At 43.0% G+C, this 27,265-nt stretch overlaps 1 protein-coding gene across 2 annotated transcripts in view; it reads right to left on the bottom strand.

Annotated features, from left to right (window-relative positions):
- Nucleotides 1-543: 543 nt before the first annotated feature.
- Nucleotides 544-27,265, bottom strand: part of LOC106595469 (tubulin polymerization-promoting protein) — a 40,732-nt gene continuing 14,010 nt past the window's right edge. Inside the window, exons 1-5 of one of the 2 annotated variants that reach the window (XM_045719227.1) lie at nt 23,167-23,266; nt 22,427-22,552; nt 19,973-20,317; nt 6,783-6,936; nt 544-4,136 (exon numbers count right to left, since the gene is read on the bottom strand). In XM_045719227.1, the coding sequence (XP_045575183.1) occupies nt 3,903-4,136; nt 6,783-6,936; nt 19,973-20,317; nt 22,427-22,552; nt 23,167-23,180 (873 nt within the window). In that variant the 5' untranslated portion in view covers nt 23,181-23,266 and the 3' untranslated portion in view covers nt 544-3,902. Of the gene's footprint in view, nt 4,137-6,782; nt 6,937-19,972; nt 20,318-22,426; nt 22,553-23,166; nt 23,267-27,265 lie in introns of those variants that run through there. The other variant, XM_045719228.1, reaches the window with a different exon arrangement.

The following is a 27,265-nucleotide window of genomic DNA, read 5'->3' as shown; positions in this document are numbered from 1 at the left end:
TCAGTAGAGGAGACAACTGTTCCTCTCAATAAGTAATCAGATCAGTAGGAGACAACTGATCCTCTCAATAAGTAATCAGATCAGTAGGAGGCAACTGATCCTCTCAATAAGTAATCAGATCAGTAGAGGAGACAACTGATCCTCTCAATAAGTAATCAGATCAGTAGGAGACAACTGATCCTCTTAATAAGTAATCAGATCAGTAGGAGACAACTGATCCTCTCAATAAGTAATCAGATCAGTAGAGGAGACAACTGTTCCTCTCAATAACTAATCAGATCAGTAGAGGAGACAACTGATCCTCTCAATAAGTAATCAGATCAGTAGGAGACAACTGATCCTCTCAATAAGTCATCAGATCAGTAGGAGACAACTGATCCTCTCAATAAGTAATCAGATCAGTAGGAGACAACTGATCCTCTCAATAAGTAATCAGATCAGTAGAGGAGACAACTGTTCCTCTCAATAAGTAATCAGATCAGTAGGAGACAACTGATCCTCTCAATAAGTAATCAGATCAGTAGAGGAAATTAGAAACACCAATGATTCTTCAGGATGGGGAGTTTTTATTTTCAACAATGCTACAAATCATGAACACACAGGTCTCGAGAACAATAACCAAAACACAAAGCATGCACCAGGTCACAATAATAGTACATGAACAAGTTATTTTTTTGAAAAAATAAAACAGTATTGCTTCTCCACATGAAAAGGTGCACAGTATTTGGCATTAAGAACACAAGACAAATCGCACTAAAGCGACTACGATTCCACAAGTTAACAGGTGTTGATCTCAATCAATGCATGAGTCTTATTGGTCAGCAGAGGCTAAGGTAGGGTGGCCAGTATGAAAGCAACAGTATGTCATTATGCTGGAAAAATACATGTCCTACAAAAGTCTACTTCTTTGTTCATCCCCTTCTCCTCATACAGTATGCCCATCAAATATTACAGTACTATATTACCCTGCCTTTTGTATTCCGTTGAAAGTGTGCCGTAGAAAGTGTCAGGATAACAGTGTTTCAACTAAAATAGTTTCTCTAAAACTTCTTCAAAGACAAGAGTTCAAGGGTCACAAACAATACTGATGAAGTCACTAGTCATATGTACCTAACTGTAGTATCTATGGCAGTCGTCTTTTTCATTTAGAATGGAAAACCTTCTAGTTTGATATGCATCCATTTGACACAATGCCTTTTGCTGGCATTTGATTTTGTAGCCTGGTGGAACCAGTCTGATCGCTAGCTCATCATTCTATTTCATAGTGAACGTAGTGATCAGGCTGGTTCATCATTCTATTTCATGGTTCTATTTCATAGTGAACGCAGCGATCAGGCTGGTTCATCATTCTATTTCATGGTTCTATTTCATAGTGAACGTAGTGATCAGGCTGGTTCATCATTCTATTTCATAGTGAACGTAGTGATCAGGCTGGTTCATCATTCTATTTCATAGTGAACGTAGTGATCAGGCTGGTTCATCATTCTATTTCATGGTTCTATTTCATAGTGAACGCAGCGATCAGGCTGGTTCATCATTCTATTTCATGGTTCTATTTCATAGTGAACGTAGTGATCAGGCTGGTTCATCATTCTATTTCATAGTGAACGTAGTGATCAGGCTGGTTCATCATTCTATTTCATGGTTCTATTTCATAGTGAACGTAGTGATCAGGCTGGTTCATCATTCTATTTCATAGTGAACGTAGTGATCAGGCTGGTTCATCATTCTATTTCATGGTTCTATTTCATAGTGAACGCAGCGATCAGGCTGGTTCATCATTCTATTTCATGGTTCTATTTCATAGTGAACGTAGTGATCAGGCTGGTTCATCATTCTATTTCATAGTGAACGTAGTGATCAGGCTGGTTCATCATTCTATTTCATGGTTCTATTTCATAGTGAACGCAGCGAACAGGCTGGTTCATCATTCTATTTCATGGTTCTATTTCATAGTGAAAGCAGCGATCAGGCTGGTTCATCATTCTATTTCATGGTTCTATTTCATAGTGAACGTAGTGATCAGGCTGGTTCATCATTCTATTTCATGGTTCTATTTCATAGTGAACGCAGCGAACAGGCTGGTTCATCATTCTATTTCATGGTTCTATTTCATAGTGAACGCAGCGATCAGGCTGGTTCATCATTCTATTTCATAGTGAAAGCAGCGATCAGGCTGGTTCCACCAAGCTATAGATTTTTCTACGGTCAATGATAATATTACCTGATAATGTCAGCCAACTCCTTGGCCACAAACGTCCCCTTTGATATTCTTAGTCTATACATAGTAATTTACAGGATCTCTATGGTCTCTGTACACTCACAATTTAACCACAACTTGGTCCTCTTGTCAAAGTGAAGTTGTTTTAGTTTTAATTCCATTGGTCTGACTACTCTGACAGAACGTAGCAGCAGAGCAAGTCACTATAACTGAGTCACTAACACAGCAGTTAAAATGAGACATCTGAAATATGTTGTCTGTTTCCTATTGTTAATGGTAAAGTAGTAGCATTCCATTACTTCATGCATAAGATACAGCAAGACAAGAAAAACAGAAACGCAGTCAGTGTCTTAAATGAAGCCATGCGGCCACATGTTTAGAAATATACACACTCTTACCACCAATATATTACAACTATAGAAATCTGATGGCAATATCATATCAGTTAAATATTGAAAAATACAAACCTGAACAACCCAGCTCACCTCTTAGTTTCAGAGCTCCAGCTAATACAGCCCACATAGTGTGAACAAACTATGGAGCGTTATCAAACCGGGGTGTGATTTAGATGAATGATTACAGATAATCATTTCAGGGTCATTTACCTATTATCTTATTTAATATGTTGGGTGTAAATAATTGATGAGGGTTTCAGAATGAACCACACAAGACGTGTCCTTAGGATATCAAATCATTCTAGCATTGTTCTTCTCCTTGTGTTGTAAATACATAAGGTACAGTACCGATATAACTTCACAGAACGTTTCTAAAAGCAAGATTCACAAGAAAGGGAAGTTAAGACTCATAGATAACAAACTTCATATCTGACAGTAGAATGAACAAAAATAAAATGTCATCATTCATATGATATACGTAGCTAAAGACAGGAAGACACAGAACTTCTACATATCCTGTTGAAGGTTTAGTTATTTTAAGAACAATTGAAGGCAAACTATGTAGTCGTCAATATGTGTAAACTATGATGAAGTATAAAGGAGGACAGACAGTCAGTAGATGAAGACTCATACAGCAGACTTCATTGACCAGCGGAAAGACAGAACGTTGATATTGAAGATGGTTTGATCAATATAACAACCTACCAGTATATCTACTTCACCAGTTTATGCCAATAAACATTCAATTAACTAAAAAGTATGAAATTAAGGATGTATTTCTTCAACTAAAAATGGGAAAAGAAGCTATGGCCTATCTAAAGCAAAGTGCAATCTTGTTAAATAATTTGGCGAACCCTTTCTTCCCTGTTATTTGTTTTTCTTGGCATGGTGTTATTCATAGTGCTTATAATACATATGTGAAGGCCCTATCATAATAAAGAGGTTTCAAAATATACAGAGCAAAACAGTTGGTTTCCCTTGTTGGTTGGTGGGCTCATTTTAACATTTGGCAGTAACTTGCTATCTGTTAGGAATGTACCAGCTGTAAAAATTGATGTAAACAGTTTTCCAGTTCTCACACATAACAAAAAAGAGAGGAACTCAAAACATCCCACTCGCAAAAAGAAAACAAGATGGGTGAGAAAATATGAAATCCTATCTTTTTGTTGTGCTTTCATGGAGTTCTTTCTTTATAAAATTATTATCCTAGTAGTTGGTCTTATGTTTCTGTTTGTTTCTTTCTTTCTACTTTCCTCACACTGGTTTGGCTCCAGGGGGGCCCGGCTCTAGGGGGCCCAGCTCCAGGGGGGCCCAGCTCCAGGGGGCCCGGTGGGCTTGGTGACTTTCTTCTCGTACGACCCGAGGTGTTTGTATCCTGCGACGTACCCCGATGTGTCCACCATGTCCACGCGACCTGCCTTCCCCTTCCCACGGCCACTCTCGTCAAAACGCTCCTTGTGTGACCCAGTGAACTTGGTCGTGTCCGTCAGACGAGACACGGTCGGAGAAGCCACCGCTCTCTGTGGACAGAAAGAAATTTGAGTTTGTTCTAAGAATACATCCCAAATAGCACCTTATGCACTACCCTATGGACTCTGGTCAAAAGTAGTGCACTACCCGATGGGCCCTGGTCAAAAGTAGTGCACTATAAAGGGATTAGGGTGCCATTTGGAACGTAACCCTGAGTCATACCCAGCAGTTGTTTCTATATACACATCACAGTGGTCACGAGCATCCTGTCCAGGGGCTGTACTGGTACATCAAGATGCCTCATGCTATAGGAACCCTATGGGACGTTCTGGCTTGGACAAGGTTTACTTACATTGGTCTGTAGCATACAGTGCATTCGGAAATTATTCAGACCCCTTGACTTTTTCCACATTTTGTTACGTTACAGGCTTATTACAAAATGGATAAAAACATGTTTTTCCCTCATCAACCTACACACAATACCCCATAATGACAAAGCAAAAACAGATTTTTGAAATATCACATTTACATAAGTGTTCAGACCCTCAGTACTTTGTTGAAGCACCTTTGGTAGTGATTACAGCCTCAAGTCTTCTCTGTATGACGCTACAAGCTTGGCATACCTGTATTTGGGGAGTTTCTCCCATTCTTCTCTGCAGATCTTCTCAAGCTCTGTCAGGTTGGATGGGGAGCGTTGCTGCACAGCTATTTTCAGGTCTTTCCAGAGATGTTCGATCGGGTTCAAGTCCGGGCTCTGGCTGGGCATTCAGAGACTTGTCCTGAAGCCACTCCTGCGTTGTCTTGGCTGTGTGCTTAGGGTCGTTGTCCTGTTGGAAGGTGAACATTCGCCCCAGTCTGAGGTCCTGAGTGCTCTGGAGCAGGTTTTCATCAAGGATCTCTCTGTACATCTTTCCCTCGATCCTGACTAGTCTCTCGCTGACAAACCACAGCAAGATGCTGCCACCACCATGCTTCACTGTAGGGATGGTGGCAGGTTTCCTCCTGATGCGTCGCTTGGCATTCAGGCCAAAGAGTTCAATGTTGGTTTCATCAGAACAGAGAATCTTGTTTCTCATGGCCAGTCCTTTAGGTGCCTTTGGCAAACTCCAAGCAGGCTGTCGTACCTTTTACTGAGGAGTGCTTCCGTCTGACCACTCTACAATAAAGGCCTGATTGGTGGAGTGCTGCAGAGATGGTTGTCCTTCTGGAAGTTCTCCCATCTCCACAGAGGAACTCTGGAGCTCTGTCAGAGTGACCATCGGGTTCTTGGTCACCTCCCTGACCAAGGCCCTTCTCCCCTGATTGCTCAGTTTGGCTGGGCGTCTAGTTCTAGGAGTCTTGGGGGTTCCAAACAGCTTCCATTTAAGAATGATAAAGGTCACTGTGTTCTTGGGGAAATTCAATGCTGCAGAAATGTTTTGGTACCCTTCTCCAGATCTGTGCTTCGACACAATCCTGTCTCTGAGCTATACGGACAATTCCTTTGACCTCATGGCTTGAATTTTGCTCTGACATGCACTGTCAACTGTGGGATCTTATATAGACAGGTGTGTGCCTTTCCAAATCATGTCCAATCAATAGAATTTACCACAGATGGACTCCAATCAAGTTGTAGAAACAGGGTCTGAATACTTATGTAAATAATTATATATATATATATATATACATACACATACATACATACATACATACATACACACACACATACACACATACATACACACACACACACACACACACACACACACACACACACACACACACACACACACACACACACACACACACACACACACACACATTTGCAAACATTTCTAAAAACCAGTTTTTTGCTTTGTCATTATGGGGTATTGTGAGTAGATTGAGTATTTTATTTTATTTTGATACATTTTAGAATAAGTAACGTAACGAAATGTGGAAAAAGTCAAGGGTCTGAATACTTTCCGAATGCACTGTATCTGTGTCTGTATACGTGTATTTATCCTTAATGTACTGTGTCTGTATACGTGTATTTATTCATAATGTACTGTGTCTGTATACGTGTATTTATTCACAATGTACTGTGTCTGTATACGTGTATTTATTCACAATGTACTGTGTCTGTATACGTGTATTTATTCACAATGTACTGTGTCTGTATACGTGTATTTATTCACAATGTAGTGTCTGTATACGTGTATTTATTCATAATGTACTGTGTCTGTATACGTGTATTTATTCATAATGTACTGTGTCTGTGTATTTATTCATAATGTAGTGTGTCTGTGTATTTATTCATAATGTACTGTATCTGTGTATTTATTCATAATATACTGTGTCTGTGTATTTATTCATAATGTAGTGTGTCTGTGGATTTATTCATAATGTACTGTGTCTGTGTATTTATTCATAATGTAGTGTGTCTGTGTATTTATTCATAATGTACTGTGTCTGTGTATTTATTCATAATGTACTGTATCTGTGTATTTATTCATAATGTACTGTGTCTGTGTATTTATTCATAATGTACTGTGTCTGTGTATTTATTCATAATGTACTGTGTGTGTATTTATTCATAATGTACTGTGTCTGTGTATTTATTCATAATGTACTGTATCTGTGTATTTATTCAGAATGTACTGTATCTGTGTATTTATTCATATCTGTTGTAGCGTCAGTACTATTGGGTGTCATTTCCTGCTGCTTTGGGACCTTACTGTGACTCCTTTAATGACCGGTTTCTTCCCCTCAATCATCCTGAAGACCTCCCCCTCCGCCTCCTCTCCCGTTTTCTCCTTGAATCTCTTGCTGGCCAGCTCTCCCACCGCTGCCTTGAACTCGTCAAACGTGATGGTGCGACAGGATTTCTTCCTGAAATGTAGAAACAACCAACCAGCCACTTAGAAATGTCAAAACTACAGATGTCACAGAGTGAAGAGTCTGTGGAACTCAGTGAGAGAATTCTGCTGCTGTTGACCTCTGTCTCCATGTTACATCATAAACATGGGGATGTCTGTCCCAAATCACACCCTTTTCCCTATTGAGTACCCTGGTCAAAAGTAGTGCACTATAAAAGGGAATAGGGTGCCATTCAAGACATGATTTGGCTTGTCATTTTAATGCCCCTCATCAGTTTGAGAGCGTCAAAGGAGAATCGACCACACTGTATACAAAGCCATGAGATAACATCAACATGTCAGCTGTCTGATGGCCCTGCTGTGTGATAACATCAACATGTCAGCTATCTGATGGCCCTGCTGTGTGATAACATCAACATGTCAGCTATCTGATGGCCCTGCTGTGTGATAACATCAACATGTCAGCTGTCTGATGGCCCTGCTGTGTGATAACATCAACATGTCAGCTGTCTGATGGCCCTGCTGTGTGATAACATCAACATGTCAGCTATCTGATGGCTCTGCTGTGTGATAACATCAACATGTCAGCTATCTGATGGCCCTGCTGTGTGATAACATCAACATGTCAGCTATCTGATGGCCCTGCTGTGTGATAACATCAACATGTCAGCTATCTGATGGCCCTGCTGTGTGATAACATCAACATGTCAGCTATCTGATGGCCCTGCTGTGAGATAACATCAACATGTCAGCTATCTGATGGCCCTGCTGTGTGATAACATCAACATGTCAGCTATCTGATGGCCCTGCTGTGTGATAACATCAACATGTCAGCTATCTGATGGCCCTGCTGTGTGATAACATCAACATGTCAGCTATCTGATGGCCCTGCTGTGTGATAACATCAACATGTCAGCTATCTGATGGCTCTGCTGTGTGATAACATCAACATGTCAGCTATCTGATGGCCCTGCTGTGTGATAACATCAACATGTCAGCTATCTGATGGCCCTGCTGTGTGATAACATCAACATGTCAGCTATCTGATGGCCCTGCTGTGTGATAACATCAACATGTCAGCTATCTGATGGCCCTGCTGTGTGATAACATCAACATGTCAGCTATCTGATGGCCCTGCTGTGTGATAACATCAACATGTCAGCTATCTGATGGCCCTGCTGTGTGATAACATCAACATGTCAGCTATCTGATGGCCCTGCTGTGTGATAACATCAACATGTCAGCTATCTGATGGCTCTGCTGTGTGATAACATCAACATGTCAGCTATCTGATGGCCCTGCTGTGTGATAACATCAACATGTCAGCTATCTGATGGCTCTGCTGTGTGATAACATCAACATGTCAGCTGTCTGATGGCCCTGCTGTGTGATAACATCAACATGTCAGCTATCTGATGGCTCTGCTGTGTGATAACATCAACATGTCAGCTATCTGATGGCTCTGCTGTGTGATAACATCAACATGTCAGCTGTCGGATGGCCCTGCTGTGTGATAACATCAACATGTCAGCTATCTGATGGCCCTGCTGTGTGATAACATCAACATGTCAGCTATCTGATGGCCCTGCTGTGTGATAACATCAACATGTCAGCTATCTGATGGCTCTGCTGTGTGATAACATCAACATGTCAGCTATCTGATGGCCCTGCTGTGTGATAACATCAACATGTCAGCTATCTGATGGCTCTGCTGTGTGATAACATCAACATGTCAGCTGTCTGATGGCCCTGCTGTGTGATAACATCAACATGTCAGCTATCTGATGGCTCTGCTGTGTGATAACATCAACATGTCAGCTATCTGATGGCTCTGCTGTGTGATAACATCAACATGTCAGCTGTCGGATGGCCCTGCTGTGTGATAACATCAACATGTCAGCTATCTGATGGCCCTGCTGTGTGATAACATCAACATGTCAGCTATCTGATGGCCCTGCTGTGTGATAACATCAACATGTCAGCTATCTGATGGCCCTGCTGTGAGATAACATCAACATGTCAGCTATCTGATGGCCCTGCTGTGTGATAACATCAACATGTCAGCTATCTGATGGCCCTGCTGTGTGATAACATCAACATGTCAGCTGTCTGATGGCCCTGCTGTGTGATAACATCAACATGTCAGCTATCTGATGGCCCTGCTGTGTGCACAGCTGCGTGATGGTGTGCTCTACAGACAGACAGGGAGAAGCATCTTAGGCACTGCCTGGACAGAGACAGACGATGTGTTTATGTGTGAAAGTGAACTTCTCGGCTACAGAGTTTTTTGATTTTCTGGTGTTCCATGTTCTGCTTTCTACTAGGGCTGCGTCCCAAATGGCACCCTCAAATGGCACCCTCAAATAGGTCCCTATTCCCTAAAGGATGCACTACTTTCAACCAGGGTCCATTTGGTACACAGCCTAGTAGTCATCAACATGATGTCAGGTGTTATTATAGCTCAACCAATCACATCCTCCCCTCCAAGGGGCCATGCGTACGGCTGTTTAAACGGACTATACACCATTCTGCTTCTCCGTTCAGACGTCGTCGTGCATAGTAACACAAATACAAACAACCATTGCTGTGGTGATAAATCTGCTAAACAAAAGGCTATAAAGCCAAACAGTCTCCCCGGGTAACCTGCTGTCATAGCAGCAAGCCACAGTAAACAGGCGTGTTAGGGGTTTATTATTCATTTGACTCCTTCAGTGAGTGATTTTGTTTGGGCGATCCGTCAGTGTTGAACAGTTGAGAGCTCCATTCCTCCGTGCCTGTTCCATGCTGTCTAATGTCAGATGGGACACAGGACTTCCAGCTGGGACGTTGTGTCTGAGGAGAGGAGGAGGACGGCTCTGTGTCTTCTGGAAACCAATTAAAAAGCGTGCTAAGGAATCAGACATATCACACAGCATGTACCAAGCGTAGGAGTGCTGATTTAGGATCAGTTTTGCCTTTTAGATCGCAATAAATTATTTTTTATTTATTTTACCTTTCTTTAACCAGGAACAAGTTCTCATTTACAACTGCGACCTGGCCAAGATAAAGCAAAGCAGTGCGACACAAACAACAACACAGAGTTACACATGGAATAAACAAACATACAGTCATTAACACAATAGAAAAAGTCTATATACAGTGAGTGCAAAAGAGGTAAGATAAGGGAGGTAAGGCAATAAATAAGCCATAGTGGCGAAATAATTACAATATAGCAATTAAACACTGGAGTGATAGATGTGCAGAAGATGAATGTGCAAGTAGAGATACTGGGGTGCAAAGGAGCAAAATAAATAAATAACAGTATGGGGATGAGGTAGTTGGATGCGCTATTTACAGATGGGCTATGTACAGGAGAGGTGATCTGTGAGCTGCTCTGACAAATAAGGACAGTAGGGGACCTGATCCTAGATCAGCACTCCTACACTGAGAAGCTTGACACATACAGCGCTGGGTCTGTGGTGGGGGCTGGTTGGGACAAATCATTCAACTGACAATTGAGTGGCTAGCTGATTGGTAAGCTTTTCGGTTCTAGACTGTGCGGATATAGTTTTTATACCGTGTTAAAGATGGGATGGGACTTAATTTTTTACTTTCTTATGTTTTTACTGGAGATTATTATTTTTTTAAATAAAATATCTATCCAGCTGCCTGGCTCACCACAGTAAGGTTGGGGTTGGGGTAGGCAGTAGACACCATAGTGCTGAACTACAGCTAGTCCAGCCTGGTCTCATAGACTAGACCTAACATAGTAAAGTAAATCCGTGACACTCAAATGAGTATGATATGTTGTTTGGTATGGTTACATAAGACAGATGATTACTTAAGGCAAAAATGAAAGTAGGGTGGTTTGGTCGGGGTAGATGGGTGGGTGTATAACGCGAGCATCTAGTAACCCAAAGGTTGTGAGTTCGAATCTCATCACCAACAACTTCAGCATTTTAGCAACTTTTCAATTACTTACTACTTTTTTTGCTACTTTGCAACTACTTAGCATGTTAGTTAATCCTTCCCCTAACCTTAATCCTTTAACCTAACTTTAACCCTAACCCCTAGCCTAGCTAACGTTAGCCAGCTAGCTAACGTTAGCCACCTATCTAGAATTCGTAGCATATCCTACGTTTTGCAAATTCGGTAACATATTGTACACTTTGCACATTCGTAACATATAATACAAATTGTAATTCGTAACATACATTACATGGTCAAAAGTATGTGGACACCCCTTCAAATTAGTGGATTCGGATATTTCAGCCACACCCGTTGCAGACAAGTGTATAAAATCAAGCACACAGCCATGCAATCTCCATATACAAACATTGGCAGTAGAATGGCCCATACTGAAGAGCTCAGTGACATTCAACATGGAACCGTCATAGGATGCCACCTTTCCAACAAATCAGTTCAAATCTAATTTCTGCACTGCTAGAGCTGCAACTGTAAGTGCTGTTATTGTGAAGTGGAAACGTCTAGGAGCAGCAACGGCTCAGCTGTGAAGTGGTAGGCCACACAAGGTCGAAGAACGGGACCGCGGAAGTGCGTAGAGCGTAAAAATCATCGGTTGCGAGTAGGGTTGCAAAGGGTCGTAAAATATCCGGAAATTTTACATGGGAAGTCAAGCCCAGGAATTTTGGGAATTTTGCTTAAATTCATCAAAAAGTTAGCTTATAACAGTGAACCTTTTTTGTGGGATACACATAAGGCAATTCTAGGTCTTGTGGCATATTTTGGTTAAACTATATGTAATTCAATGTAATTGCAACCCTCTGCATGCACAGTGCACTATTCCATCACATGTGCAGTGCATTCTTCCATCACATGTACAGCTGATTCTCAAGATCTGCACACTAATGAGATGCTATTGAGTCCACACTACTACACTGGCTGAGCCAAGGACTACATGCTTTCTGGTAAGTTTTGATTACAATACTGGGTGGGGTGAATATATTTTATATGACATACATGATTTTTTGTTAACTAGTAAATAGTAGCCTACAGCAAAGTGTGTTTAAATAATTTCTAACTTGTTAACAACTTCTGCTAGTTAGTTTTTGCTACCATGTGGGTTTTAGCTTGCTAACCGAGGATTGTTAATTCACCTGTTTCCATAAACATTTATCTTACAAAGGAGTTGTTTAATCTAAATGTTAACTATATATCTGTACATGGAATTGTATTCTTTATTTTTTTTTACAGGGAAATGCCACATCTGATGTGTGGAGACATTTCACTGCAGCTAATGTAGAAGGAAAAGCTGTGTACATTTGCAAATACTGTGCCAAATCATATGGGAAGAAGGCAACAAAGATGCAGAATCATCTGGCCAAGTGCATAAAGTTCCCTCAGCGCTCACAACAAGCAACCTCTGACAAAAGTCCCTCTACTTCTATTTGAGCAGAAAATGATGAATCAGACACCTTATCGATAGCAACAGCTCATGGTCCTCCTGGAATCAGAAGTTTTGTTGACTCAATGGAGGAACGTAGTCAGAGAAATGCTGATGAATGTCTTGCTCGTGCTGTGTATGCAACTGGTTCACCTCTGATGCTCACAGGCAATGTGTATTGGAAGAGATTTCTGAATGTTCTTCTCCCAGCATACACCCCTCCAACCAGACATGCTTTATCTACTCATTTGATGGATGCAGAGTTCAACAGAGTTCAAGTGAAGGTCAAGCAAATCATAGAGAAAGCAGACTGTATTGCAGTCATCTCTGATGGGTGGTCAAATGTTCGTGGGCAAGGAATAATTAACTACATCATCTCCACCATTCAACCAGTATTCTACAAGAGCACAGACACAAGGAACAATAGACACACCAGTCTCTACACTGCAGATGAGCTGAAGGCAGTCATCAATGACCTTGAACCACAGAAGGTATTTGCACTGGTGACAGACAATAGTGCGAAATATGAAGGCTGCTTGGTCTAAAGTGGAGGAGTCCTACCCTCACATCACACCCATTGGCTGTGCTGCTCATGAATTGAATCTGCTCCTCAAGGACATCATGGCACTGAAAACAATGGATACACTCTACAAGAGAGCCAAGGAAATGGTTAGGTATGTGAAGGGTCATCAAGTTATAGCAGAAATCAACCTCACCAAGCAAAATGAGAAGAATAAGAGCACCACATTGAAGCTGCCCAGCAACACCCGTTGGGATGGTGTTGTCATCATGTTTGACAGTCTCCAGGAGGGGAAGGAGTCTCTCCAAGAAAAGGCCATATCACAGTCTGCCGATATGGACAGCCCCATCAAGAGGATCCTCCTGGATGATGTATTTTGGGAGAGAGTGGTAAGCAGCCGGAAACTCCTGAAACCTATAGCAGTAGCCATTGCACGGATTGAGGGAGACAATGCCATCCTGTCTGATGTTCAGACTCTGCTTGCAGATGTAAGAGTAGAAATCCATACTGCCCTGCCCACTTCACTGTTGCTCCAAGCAGAGGAAACTGCAGTTCTGAAATACATCAAAAAGTGTGAAGACTTCTGCCTGAAGTCCATACACGCCGCAGCATATATGTTGGACCCCAAGTATGCTGGCAAGAGCATCCTGTCTTGCCACCTTGGCCTGGATGAGGGCAAGGTTCTTGGTAGTCTGGCGAAGTACACTTCCAAGCAAGGGCTTTAGGATGGAGATGCAATATGGCAGTCGTGCCAACATATCTCATCAGCCACCTGGTGGAAGGGACTTTGTGGATCTGAGGCTCTTTCCCCTGATGCCTCCATCATCCTCCAAATCCCACCAACATCAGCCGCCTCAGAGCGCAACTGGTCCTTGTTTGGGAACACACACACACCAAAGCACGCAACAGGCTGACCATTACAAGGGTTGTAAAATTGGTGGCCATCCGGGCAAATGTGAGGCTTTTTGAGCCTGACAACGAGCCATCCTCAACAAGGTTGGAAAGTGACAGTGAAGATGAGGCTGATGTTCAAGAGGTGGATGTTGAGGAGGTCCAGGGAAAAGACATGGAAGCCTGAGAGGAAGACAACCAATGCTTTAGTTTCTAGACTATCATTTTACAGATGTATGTTGAAAATGTTTTTGGGAGATGCGATGGATCATTGGGGATCATTCAATATTCCCTTTCTTTTTTGTTCAGTGAAATCATCCATGTGAAGAGTCAACTCATTTAATTAAAGTTTAATTCATAACTAAATTCTATATATTTTTTCAATTGGAAGGATTTAATCATTTGCAATTATGTCTACTTATGATACAGTAAAAGGTTTATGTTTCTGTCTCCATATGATATGGTAAATATACCCAATGCAAAAAACGAGAACGCTACCTGCCCTAATGCATTGTGCCAAGTGTAAAGTTTAGTGGAGGAGGAATAAGGGTTCAGGCTAGGCCCCTTAGTTCCAGTGAAGTGAAATCTTAATGTTACAGCATACAATGACATTCTAGATGATTCAGCATGTTAATGCCACCTAGCACAAAGCGAGGTTCATACAGAAATGGTTTGTTGAGATCGGTGTGGAAGAACTTGATTGGCCTACACAGAGCCCTGACCTCAACTCCATCCAACACCTTTGGGATGAATTGGAACGCTGACTGCGAGCCAGGCCTAAACGTCCAACATCCATGCCCGACCTCACTAATGCTCTTGTGGCTGAATGGAAGCAAGTCCCTGCAGCAATGTTCCAACATCTAGTGGAAAGCCTTCCCAGAAGAGTGGAGGCTGTCATGGCAGTGAAGGGGGGGACCAACTCCATATAAATGCCCATGATTTTGGAATGAGATAATTCGACAAGCAGGTGTCAACATTATTTTGGTCATGTATTGTAGTGTATCATATGAAATGGGTGATGGACATCCACAATAAATACCATACGAAATGAAACATCATATTAAATGGAGTGTCTCGGCTTTACGTACAGAATAATACGAAATGCTCTGAGTCCAGGTTGTCTAGTCAGTGAGAGGGAAGGATCATCACTAGCATGAAATGGCATGACAACAGAGCCTCATTACATAGGCTATAGCATGGTACAGTAGACAACTTCCACCCTGAATAAATGTGGATTTAACTGAGCCATATAGTCATCAGACAGTGGCCATAAAGCCATTAAATTCTTAATGTCCTAGCTAGCGCTGTGTGAGCTCTGACTCTGCGATTAAAAGAAAGGCTCCATCTGCATCATGTCTGGCATGGTGGCACGCACAGCTCCCCAGCTCAGCTCTGCTCATGCCTCAGAAACAGCTCAGAACACATTCCCTCCCCACAAAACTCTGCTCTCTCTGTCTCTCTCTCTAACATATGGACATTCTACTGTAGGCCTACTGCTCTACTGAACACACAACTGACAACAGCAGCCTTCAAATATTTTCTTTCAGTTTTAAAGCTAATTTCCTGCAATTGTACACATTATGCCATGCAGCTGAGAGATGTTGCAGTTTTAAAGTACATTTTGGCCATGGAGCTAGTTTCCTGCATTTTTATACATTTTGCAAATGGCCAATGCTGTGTTTTTTTGTTGCTGAATGAATACTGCTAAATTAATTGTTTTGGGAATTTTCAGTTGTTTTGGGAATTTTCAGTTGTCAGTGTGAATGGCCTGCTCTCTCCCTTGGCTCCAGCTGCAGTACTGGTCTGTTCTGACGCTGTCTAGCAGAATCATCTTTAATCTCAGGGTTCAGTCAGGATGAAACAAATCACTTCATTAAAGCTTCATACTTGAGCAAACAACCCCCCCCCCTCCCCCAAATATGACTACACGTAAAACAGACTGCCCTGTCCTGTCCTGTCATTTAGCTTCATGCTTTGTAGATACACCTTCCTTCACCTACATTTAGAGCACAATACTCATGATCAACACAATAGACATCCCACCATGCCTTTCAAAGCATACAGAACATATATCTGAACCATTCAATACCCAACACAGAACATAGGAACACAGAACCCCACAACAAGCACGCTTCAGTCTGTGTGTGTTGGGTTGTTATTGAGGTCATTCTACTAGAAATGACCTGGACCCTGTGGCAGTAGAGGATGACAACTACCTCAGGCATCTGGGGAAACAGCAGAGTGAACAATCCTGCCCCCGGACTGTTACTGAGGGCAACAACCCACCACAACATGACTGTTACCGACGGCAACAACCCCCCACAACATGACTGTTACTGAGGGCAACAACCCCCCACAACATGACTGTTACTGAGGGCAACAACCCACCACAACATGACTGTTACCGACGGCAACAACCCCCCACAACATGACTGTTACTGAGGGCAACAACCCCCCACAACATGACTGTTACTGAGGGCAACAACCCCCCACAACATGACTGTTACTGAGGGGCAACAACCCACCACAACATGACTGTTACTGAGGGCAACAACCCACCACAACATGACTGTTACTGAGGGGCAACAACCCACCACAACATGACTGTTACTGAGGGCAACAACCCACCACAACATGACTGTTACTGAGGGGCAACAACCCACCACAACATGACTGTTACTGAGGGCAACAACCCACCACAACATGACTGTTACTGAGGGCAACAACCCACCACAACATGACTGTTACTGAGGGGCAACAACCCACCACAACATGACTTACTGAGGGCAACAACCCACCACAACATGACTGTTACTGAGGGCAACAACCCACCACAACATGACTGTTACCGACGGCAACAACCCCCACAACATGACTGTTACTGAGGGCAACAACCCCCCACAACATGACTGTTACTGAGGGCAACAACCCCCCCACAACATGACTGTTACTGAGGGGCAACAACCCACCACAACATGACTGTTACTGAGGGCAACAACCCACCATAACATGACTGTTACTGAGGGGCAACAACCCACCACAACATGACTGTTACTGAGGGCAACAACCCACCACAACATGACTGTTACTGAGGGGCAATAACCCACCACAACATGACTGTTACTGAGGGCAACAACCCACCACAACATGACTGTTACTGAGGGCAACAACCCACCACAACATGACTGTTACTGAGGGCAACAACCCACCACAACATGACTGTTACTGAGGGCAACAACCCACCACAACATGACTGTTACTGAGGGGCAACAACCCACCACAACATGACTGTTACTGAGGGCAACAACCCACCACAACATGACTGTTACTGAGGGCAACAACCCACCACAACATGACTGTTACTGAGGGGCAACAACCCACCACAACATGACTGTTACTGAGGGCAACAACCCACCACAACATGACTGTTACTGAGGGCAACAACCCACCACAACATGACTGTTACTGAGGGCAACAACCCCCCACAACATGACTGTTACTGAGGGGCAACAACCCCCCCACAACATGACTGTTACTGAGGGGCAACAACACCCCACAACATGACTGTTACTGATGGGCAACAACCCACCACAACATGACTGTTACTGATGGCAACAACCCCCCACAACATGACTGTTACCGACGGCAACAACCCCCCACAACATGACTGTTACTGAGGGCAAGAACCCCCCACAACATGACTGTTACTGAGGGCAACAACCCCCCACAACATGACTGTTACTGAGGGGCAACAACCCACCACAACATGACTGTTACTGAGGGCAACAACCCACCATAACATGACTGTTACTGAGGGGCAACAACCCACCACAACATGACTGTTACTGAGGGCAACAACCCACCACAACATGACTGTTACTGAGGGGCAATAACCCACCACAACATGACTGTTACTGAGGGCAACAACCCACCACAACATGACTGTTACTGAGGGCAACAACCCACCACAACATGACTGTTACTGAGGGCAACAACCCACCACAACATGACTGTTACTGAGGGCAACAACCCACCACAACATGACTGTTACTGAGGGGCAACAACCCACCACAACATGACTGTTACTGAGGGCAACAACCCACCACAACATGACTGTTACTGAGGGCAACAACCCACCACAACATGACTGTTACTGAGGGGCAACAACCCACCACAACATGACTGTTACTGAGGGCAACAACCCACCACAACATGACTGTTACTGAGGGCAACAACCCACCACAACATGACTGTTACTGAGGGCAACAACCCCCCCACAACATGACTGTTACTGAGGGGCAACAACCCCCCCACAACATGACTGTTACTGAGGGGCAACAACACCCCACAACATGACTGTTACTGATGGGCAACAACCCACCACAACATGACTGTTACTGATGGCAACAACCCCCCACAACATGACTGTTACTGAGGGCAACAACCCCCCACAACATGACTGTTACTGAGGGGCAACAACCCACCACAACATGACTGTTACTGAGGGCAACAACCCACCACAACATGACTGTTACTGAGGGGCAATGCTGCTAGTTTTAAATCAATAGACACTGACATGTCATATTGTCAGGAAGCAGTAGTTAGTATGTGTAATTCAAATTCCAAGTCCATCGATCAGCAAATTGAGCTTGATCTAGATACTGGCACCCTTGTTCCCAGTCCCAGGTCAAACCATCCATCCTACTATCTCTCTGTATCTGTCTGCTTTACATAACTATTATATAACAGGAGAATCCTACTATCTCTCTGTATCTGTATGCTTTACATAACTATTATATAACAGGAGGATCCTACTATCTCTCTGTATCTGTATGCTTTACATAACTATTATATAAAAGGAGGATCCTACTATCTCTCTGTATCTGTATGCTTTACATAACTATTATATAACAGGAGGATCCTACTATCTCTCTGTGTCTGTCTGCTTTACATAACTATTATATAACAGGAGGATCCTACTATCTCTCTGTATCTGTATGCTTTACATAACTATTATATAACAGGAGGATCCTACTATCTCTCTGTATCTGTCTGCTTTACATAACTATTATATAACAGGAGGATCCTACTATCTCTCTGTATCTGTATGCTTTACTAACTATTATATAAAAGGAGGATCCTACTATCTCTCTGTGTCTGTCTGCTTTACATAAATATTATATAAAAGGAGGATCCTACTATCTCTCTGTGTCTGTCTGCTTTACATAACTATTATATAACAGGAGGATCCTACTATCTCTCTGTATCTGTCTGCTTTACATAACTATTATATAACAGGAGGATCCTACTATCTCTCTGTATCTGTATGCTTTACATAACTATTATATAACAGGAGGATCCTACTATCTCTCTGTATCTGTCTGCTTTACATAAATATTATATAACAGGAGGATCCTACTATCTCTCTGTATCTGTATGCTTTACATAACTATTATATAACAGGAGGATCCTACTATCTCTCTGTATCTGTCTGCTTTACATAACTATTATATAACAGGAGGATCCTACTATCTCTCTGTATCTGTCTGCTTTACATAACTATTATATAACAGGAGGATCCTACTATCTCTCTGTATCTGTCTGCTTTACATAACTATTGTATAACAGTAGGATCCTACTATCTCTCTGTATTTGTCTGCTCTCCTGGCATCTCCCCTCATCTCCTCTCATCTCTCCTCTCATCTCCCCCTCTCCTCTCATCTCCCCCTCTCCTGGCATCTCCTCTCCTCTCTACACTCTCCTCTCTGCACTCTCCTCTCCTCTCTACACTCTCCTCTCTACACTCTCCTCTCTACACTCTCCTCTCTCTCCTCTCTACACTCCCCTCTCCTCTACACTCTCCTCGCTACAATCTCCTCTCATCTCCTCTCTACAATCTCCTCTCATCTCCTCTCTCACCTCTCCTCTCATCTCATCTCCCCTCTCCTCTCATCTCCTCTCTATACTCTCATCTCTACCCTCCCCTCTCTACCCTGTCCTCTCCTCTCTACCCTCTCCTCTCATCTATCTCCTCTCTCCCCCCTCTCCTCTCCTCTCTCCCCATTTCCCCCCTCCTCTCTCCAATAAGGACAAGTAAGAGCTCACAGTAGTAGTCAGCGTTTCAAATGGCAACCTAATCCCTTCATAGGGTTCTGGTCAAAAGTAGTGCACTATTTAGGGAATGGGGTGCCATTTGTGCTGCAAAATTTCTACTACGCCATTTGGGACACAGCCTACTAGAAAAGCTTTCCTTACTTGACTTTAGTGAAGACGATATCCACGTCCGTGAGGGTGACAGTTTTTCCGTCGATGATGCCGCAGTCCTTGCACAGCTTGGACCAGTTCTTGCCATGCATGTCCTTTCCTGTGGCACGCGTGTCGCCGTGGATGGCGAAGCGCCGGAATGACTCCTCCAGTGCGGTTATCTCCACGGGCGTCCGCGACCCTGCCCCACCCTCGCTGGTCCCGTTGGACTCGGAGGAAAGCCTTTTGGAGGCCCGGTCCTTGGACTGCTGTTCGCTGGGTGGACGCAGGGGAGTGGAGGAGATTGGAGGGTTGGAGTGCTTGGCCGTCTGAACTGTAAAATCTGCCATGCTGTCTCTGAGGAAGAGGAAAGAGACCGATACTATTAGCTGAAGAGCCAGGATGTGTGATTTTCCTGTCTATGTGAAACAGATTTACATACTGTACATGAGTTAAGTATGTGGGACATAATACCAGCTCTGTGTCTCCTGTGTTAAACCACTGTGTTAGTAAAGGTGGACTGGGACATAATAACAGCTGTCTCCTGTGTTAAACCACTGTGTTAATACAGGTGGACTGGGACATAATAACAGCTCTGTGTCTCCTGTGTTAAACCACTGTGTTAGTAAAGGTGGACTGGGACATAATAACAGCTCTGTCTCCTGTGTTAAACCACTGTGTTAATACAGGTGGACTGGGACATAATAACAGCTCTGTGTCTCCTGTGTTAAACCACTGTGTTAGTACAGGTGGACTGGGACATAATACCAGCTCTGTGTCTCCTGTGTTAAACCACTGTGTTAGTACAGGTGGACTGGGACATAATAACAGCTCTGTGTCTCCTGTGTTAAACCACTGTGTTAATACAGGTGGACTGGGACATAATAACAGCTCTGTGTCTCTTGTGTTAAACCACTGTGTTAGTAAAGGTGGACTGGGACATAATAACAGCTCTGTCTCCTGTGTTAAACCACTGTGTTAGTATAGGCGGACTGGGACATAACAGGTCTGGAGCAGAAAAGGGGAATTCGCATCTCTACTGCATCATGCTATGATCCTGACTGTAGTTGAAGGAGATGACTGTAGGCGAAGGAGATGACTGTAGGTGAAGGAGATGACTGTAGGCGAAGGAGATGAAGGAGATGACTGTAGGTGAAAGAGATGAAGGAGATGACTGTAGGTGAAAGAGATGACTGTAGTTGAAGGAGATGACTGTAGGTGAAGGAGATGACTGTAGGTGAAGGAGATGACTGTAGGTCAAAGATATGACTGTAGGTCAAAGATATGACTGTAGGTGAAGGAGATGACTGTAGGTGAAGGAGATGACTGTAGGTGAAGGAGATGACTGTAGGTGAAGGAGATGACTGTAGGTGAAGGAGATGACTGTAGGTCAAAGATATGACTGTAGGTGAAGGAGATGACTGTAGGTGAAGGAGATGACTGTAGGTCAAGGAGATGACTGCTTGCGAAGGAGATGAAGGAGATGACCGTAGGTGAAGGACATGACCGTAGGTGAAGGAGATGACTGTAGATGAAGTAGATGACTGTAGATGAAGTAGATGACTGTAGGTGAAGGAGATGACTGTAGGTGAAGGAGATGACTGTAGGTGAAGGAGATGACTGTAGGTGAAGGAGATGACTGTAGGTGAAGGAGATGACTGTAGATGACTGTAGGTGAAGGAGATGACTGTAGGTGAAGGAGATGACTGTAGGTGAAGGAGATGACTGTAGGTGAAGGAGATGACTGTAGATGACTGTAGGTGAAGGAGATGACTGTAGGTCAAGGAGATGACTGTAGGTGAAGGAGATGACTGTAGGTGAAGGAGATGACTGTAGATGACTGTAGGTGAAGGAGATGACTGTAAGTGAAGGAGATGACTGTAGGGGCAGCTCTAATCTTGTTCATCAGACCCTACGAGTCATGCACTATGTAGAGAATAGGGTCCCATTTTGGACAAGGGCTTAGCCTGGGGACAATGTTAGGACAGCTGTACAGACAGCCGTAGTGGTTTGACTTGGGTCCTCTTGTTCCCCTGTGAAAACACACTGTCTCTAACCCAAGGCTTGTTTCATTGGCTCTGGTTCTCTCTCTCTCACCGCTAACTCAGTGTGCTAGCTGGAGGCTGGAGGCAGGAGGCTGGAGGCAGAGCTTTAGCTCAGCTAGTTGTCAGTGGTGTGAGCCCAGGCTGACTGTGAATGGGCAGATGTCGTAAGTGTTCTGGCATGGAGGTGATGATTATTAATAGATCTCTGGTATTCAAGAGCAGACACACACACACACACACACACACACACACACACACACACACACACACACACAGCCAGTATTTCTACTGTTTCAAACTGCTGTGTTTCACTGTGATCGTGAGGTGATAGAACAGTTTAGAGAGAGGCAGACTGATTGAAGAAATGTTGGGCATTGATGATGATACAACAGCATATTCAGAGACATCTGTGACTATTTACCTTAGTTCAGCCAGCTTTGGGTCAGCCAGCTTTGGGTCAGCCAGCTTTGGGTCAGCCATGGCGCTGCAGTAGGTGATCTCCCCCTCTACACTGCTTGGACTAGGTGACTCTCTTAGTTTCTTTGTGCTGTGAAAAAGATTCAATGAACATTGTAAGTGACTGTGATGTTCACAGTCTTTCTCTCTCTGTGTGTGTGTGTGTGTGTGTGTGTGTGTGTGTGTGTGTGTGTGTGTGTGTGTGTGTGTGTGTGTGTGTGTGTGTGGACAAGAACGAAAGTGGAAAAAGTGATAGCCCATTGTTCATCAAAGTCTGAAAGCAAAGTGCAAAGTGCGGGACTGTGAGTGCTCCTACTTTCACATTGTGAGGCCTTCAGACTTATTAATCACCCTTCTTCTACTGTCCACATATTTATGACCCATCCAGTGATAACAACCACATCCCAAACGGCACCCTATTCCCTATATAGGATACTACTTACCCATAAGGCGCTGGTCAAAAGTAGTGCACTATATAGGGAATAGGGTGCCATTTGGGATGAAGACATATTTCATTATGTACTTGGCACCAAATCCAAAGCACTAAACTAGTAATAGCATGTCAATACAAATAACACCTTATAGTATAACCTAAATACTTATAGTTTAGATTAAAAACAAATACATACAGTATTGTTCAGTAAACAGTACTACAGTTAAAACCCTAACAGACAACAAAGTCATGTCCTGCCACAGCTGTCTTACCTCCTGTTTCTCATTTCTTCACCCCAACTGATAAAACCTGACTGCCTTCCTTTTTAAAGGCTGGCTATAGCCGAGCCCCTCTCCTGTTAAGGGCTTGTTTTACAACAGTCTTTCTCTGGCTACGTCCCAAAAGTCATGCACTATACAGAACAGGGTGCCGTTTGGGACACAGCCTCTCTCCAGATGCTTTCAGTCAGTCTGAGGAGCGGGAGCCCTCTTCAAACACATCACCATCATCACCATTTGTGTCTACACACAGCAAGACAAGCGGCATTCAGATAAACACGGCATAAAACACTCCTGGATCACAGATCACATCTACATTAATAAAGACACACGCAGGTATTTTATTCCATGTTACATGTCTCATTTAAATACCTTGTGTAGATTTGAAAAGAGTAACCAATGACAGGTATCAGATTTTCAACAAAGCTTTGTTTTAGGAAGATACTGATGACTTACTGATAATGTTGTACCACTGAAGTAAATAAGGACTGTGCTCACCAAGTCGTTCCCATGGTGAACTACAGTAACCACTCAGCAGCCTCGCAGAACCCGTGTTGCCATGGCAAAGTACACCACAGCAAAGTCCCCCCCGACACACGCAGTTTGTCAGTTCTGACTGCTCCCAGACAGCAGTTCTGTTATCTATCTAGAGGTCCAGAATACGGACAGACAACTTTTATATTCCAGAAGATTTAAACTTCTTCTCCAACTGATTTCAACTGTCACTCTAATTTTCAAAAATATAGAGGAGTGAAGACTGGATAGTTGTTGTCATTCAATACACCCCCAGCCTCCTTCAGCACTACATGGGTGGTACGGCACCATGGGTGGCAAAACAGGGGTTTTGTTTACAAGACACAGCTACAAATCAAGCACATAAATGAACTCTAAGTACAGAAAACCCCAGATGGACCCTGAGTAAGGGCATTACGTTTCACAGGTCCATTCTTACAGGGAAAACAAGCGATAATTAATGTCTATCAATCATGTCATTGAGAACGAGGGACACTGGGGAGCCATTGTGACAGCACTGTGACAGCACTGTGACAGCTCTGTCTGGCTCTGAGTCCCATGGCCGTCTCTTCACACATACACACATGGTGGGTGACGTCGCTGGGTGCTACCGTTGGTGTTAGGGGGTTGAGGTGCTGGCATGGGTCGTCCAGGACTCTGGCCAATACAGTATCCCAAATGACACCCTATGCCCTATATAGTGCATGACTTAGTGTTGACTAGGGCCAATAGAGCTCTGGTCTAAAGTAGTGCACTATATAGGGCCCTGGTGAAAAGTAGTACACTATACGTATATGAAATAGGGTGACTTTTTGGGACTTGTTAAGTTAAATGTTATAGCTCTAACTTGGTAAGTATTTAAACAGTTACCCTTGAAACCTAAACAGATCTAGTGACCAACCATTCAACTACTGAACTCCCAACTTCAGGAAAAAACAAAGAACTGTATTATAGAGTACACATAAAGAGTTTAACAGCATCTCTCTTCCACACATTAATAAAAACAGTGACATGACCAAGCATTTCGCTACACCCGCAATAACATCTGTTAAATATGTGTATGTGACCAATAACATCTGCTAAATATGTGTATATGACCAATAACATCTGTTAAATGTGTATATGACCAATAACATCTGTTAAATATGTGTATATGACCAATAACATCTGCTAAATATGTGTATATGACCAATAACATCTGTTAAATGTGTATATGACCAATAACATCTGCTAAATATGTGTATCTGACCAATAACATCTGTTAAATATGTGTATATGACCAATAACATCTGCTAAATATGTGTATATGACCAATAACATCTGTTAAATATGTGTATCTGACCAATAACATCTGTTAAATATGTGTATCTGACAAATAACATCTGTTAAATATGTGTATATGACCAATAACATCTGCTAAATATGTGTATATGACCAATAACATCTGTTAAATATGTGTATATGACCAATAACATCTGTTAAATATGTGTATGTGACCAATAACATCTGTTAAATATGTGTATATGACCAATAACATCTGTTAAATATGTGTATATGACCAATAACATCTGTTAAATATGTGTATATGACCAATAACATCTGTTAAATATGTGTATGTGACCAATAACATCTGTTAAATATGTGTATGTGACCAATAACATCTGTTAAATATGTGTATCTGACCAATAACATCTGTTAAATATGTGTATCTGACCAATAACATCTGTTAAATGTGTATCTGACCAATAACATCTGTTAAATATGTGTATGTGACCAATAACATCTGTTAAATATGTGTATGTGACCAATAACATCTGTTAAATATGTGTATGTGACCAATAACATCTGTTAAATATGTGTATGTGACCAATAACATCTGCTAAATATGTGTATCTGACCAATAACATCTGTTAAATATGTGTATCTGACCAATAACATCTGTTAAATATGTGTATATGACCAATAACATCTGTTAAATATGTGTATATGACCAATAACATCTGCTAAATATGTGTATATGACCAATAACATCTGTTAAATATGTGTATGTGACCAATAACATCTGTTAAATATGTGTATGTGACCAATAACATCTGATAAATATGTGTATCTGACCAATCACATCTGCTAAATATGTGTATATGACCAATAACATCTGTTAAATATGTGTATATGACCAATAACATCTGTTAAATATGTGTATCTGACCAATAACATCTGTTAAATATGTGTATGTGACCAATAACATCTGTTAAATATGTGTATATGACCAATCAAATGTGATTTGATATCCCAACATTCCTGCTACTAGTGGTACAGGACCTTGGATGATCTATGTGAAACTTTCACACAATCTGGTTTCAGCTTGTATCCTGCCAAACAAGACTTTCCCAGCAAATTCACTCCACTTTCTCTGGAACCATCTACATGTACTGACAGACTTGACTTCCCTCCGTGCACATACTTGTGTTTGGGGAAGACTTTAGGCTGTTTATTTACTGTGACACCCTCATCCCTACGATAGAGTGGTCTGTGACACCCTCATCCCTACGATAGAGTGGTCTGTGACACCCTCATCCCTACGATAGAGTGCTCTGTGACACCCTCATCCCTACGATAGAGTGCTCTGTGACACCCTCATCCCTACGATAGAGTGCTCTGTGACACCCTCATCCCTACGATAGAGTGCTCTGTGACACCCTCATCCCTACGATAGAGTGCTCTGTGACACCCTCATCCCTACGATAGAGTGCTCTGTGACACCCTCATCCCTACGATAGAGTGCTCTGTGACACCCTCATCCCTACGATAGAGTGGTCTGTGGCACCCTCATCCCTACGATAGAGTGCTCTGTGACACCCTCATCCCTACGATAGAGTGCTCTGTGACACCCTCATCCCTACGATAGAGTGCTCTGTGACACCCTCATCCCTACGATAGAGTGCTCTGTGACACCCTCATCCCTACGATAGAGTGCTCTGTGACACCCTCATCCCTACGATAGAGTGCTCTGTGACACCCCTCATCCCTACGATAGAGTGCTCTGTGACACCCTCATCCCTACGATAGAGTGCTCTGTGACACCCTCATCCCTACGATAGAGTGCTCTGTGACACCCTCATCCCTACGATAGAGTGGTCTGTGGCACCCTCATCCCTACGATAGAGTGGTCTGTGACACCCTCATCCCTACGATAGAGTGCTCTGTGACACCCTCATCCCTACGATAGAGTGGTCTGTGACACCCTCATCCCTACGATAGAGTGCTCTGTGACACCCTCATCCCTACGATAGAGTGCTCTGTGACACCCTCATCCCTACGATAGAGTGCTCTGTGACACCCTCATCCCTACGATAGAGTGCTCTGTGACACCCTCATCCCTACGATAGAGTGGTCTGTGACACCCTCATCCCTACGATAGAGTGGTCTGTGACACCCTCATCCCTACGATAGAGTGCTCTGTGACACCCTCATCCCTACGATAGAGTGGTCTGTGACACCCTCATCCCTACGATAGAGTGGTCTGTGACACCCTCATCCCTATGATAGAGTGGTCTGTGACACCCTCATCCCTACGATA

Source organism: Salmo salar, chromosome ssa05 (assembly GCF_905237065.1).
Source record: "Salmo salar chromosome ssa05, Ssal_v3.1, whole genome shotgun sequence".
In the NCBI taxonomy this organism is placed as follows: Eukaryota; Metazoa; Chordata; class Actinopteri; order Salmoniformes; family Salmonidae; genus Salmo; species Salmo salar.
The sequence above is the reverse complement of the archived record's forward strand: the minus strand, read 5'-3'. Positions and strand labels throughout refer to the sequence as shown.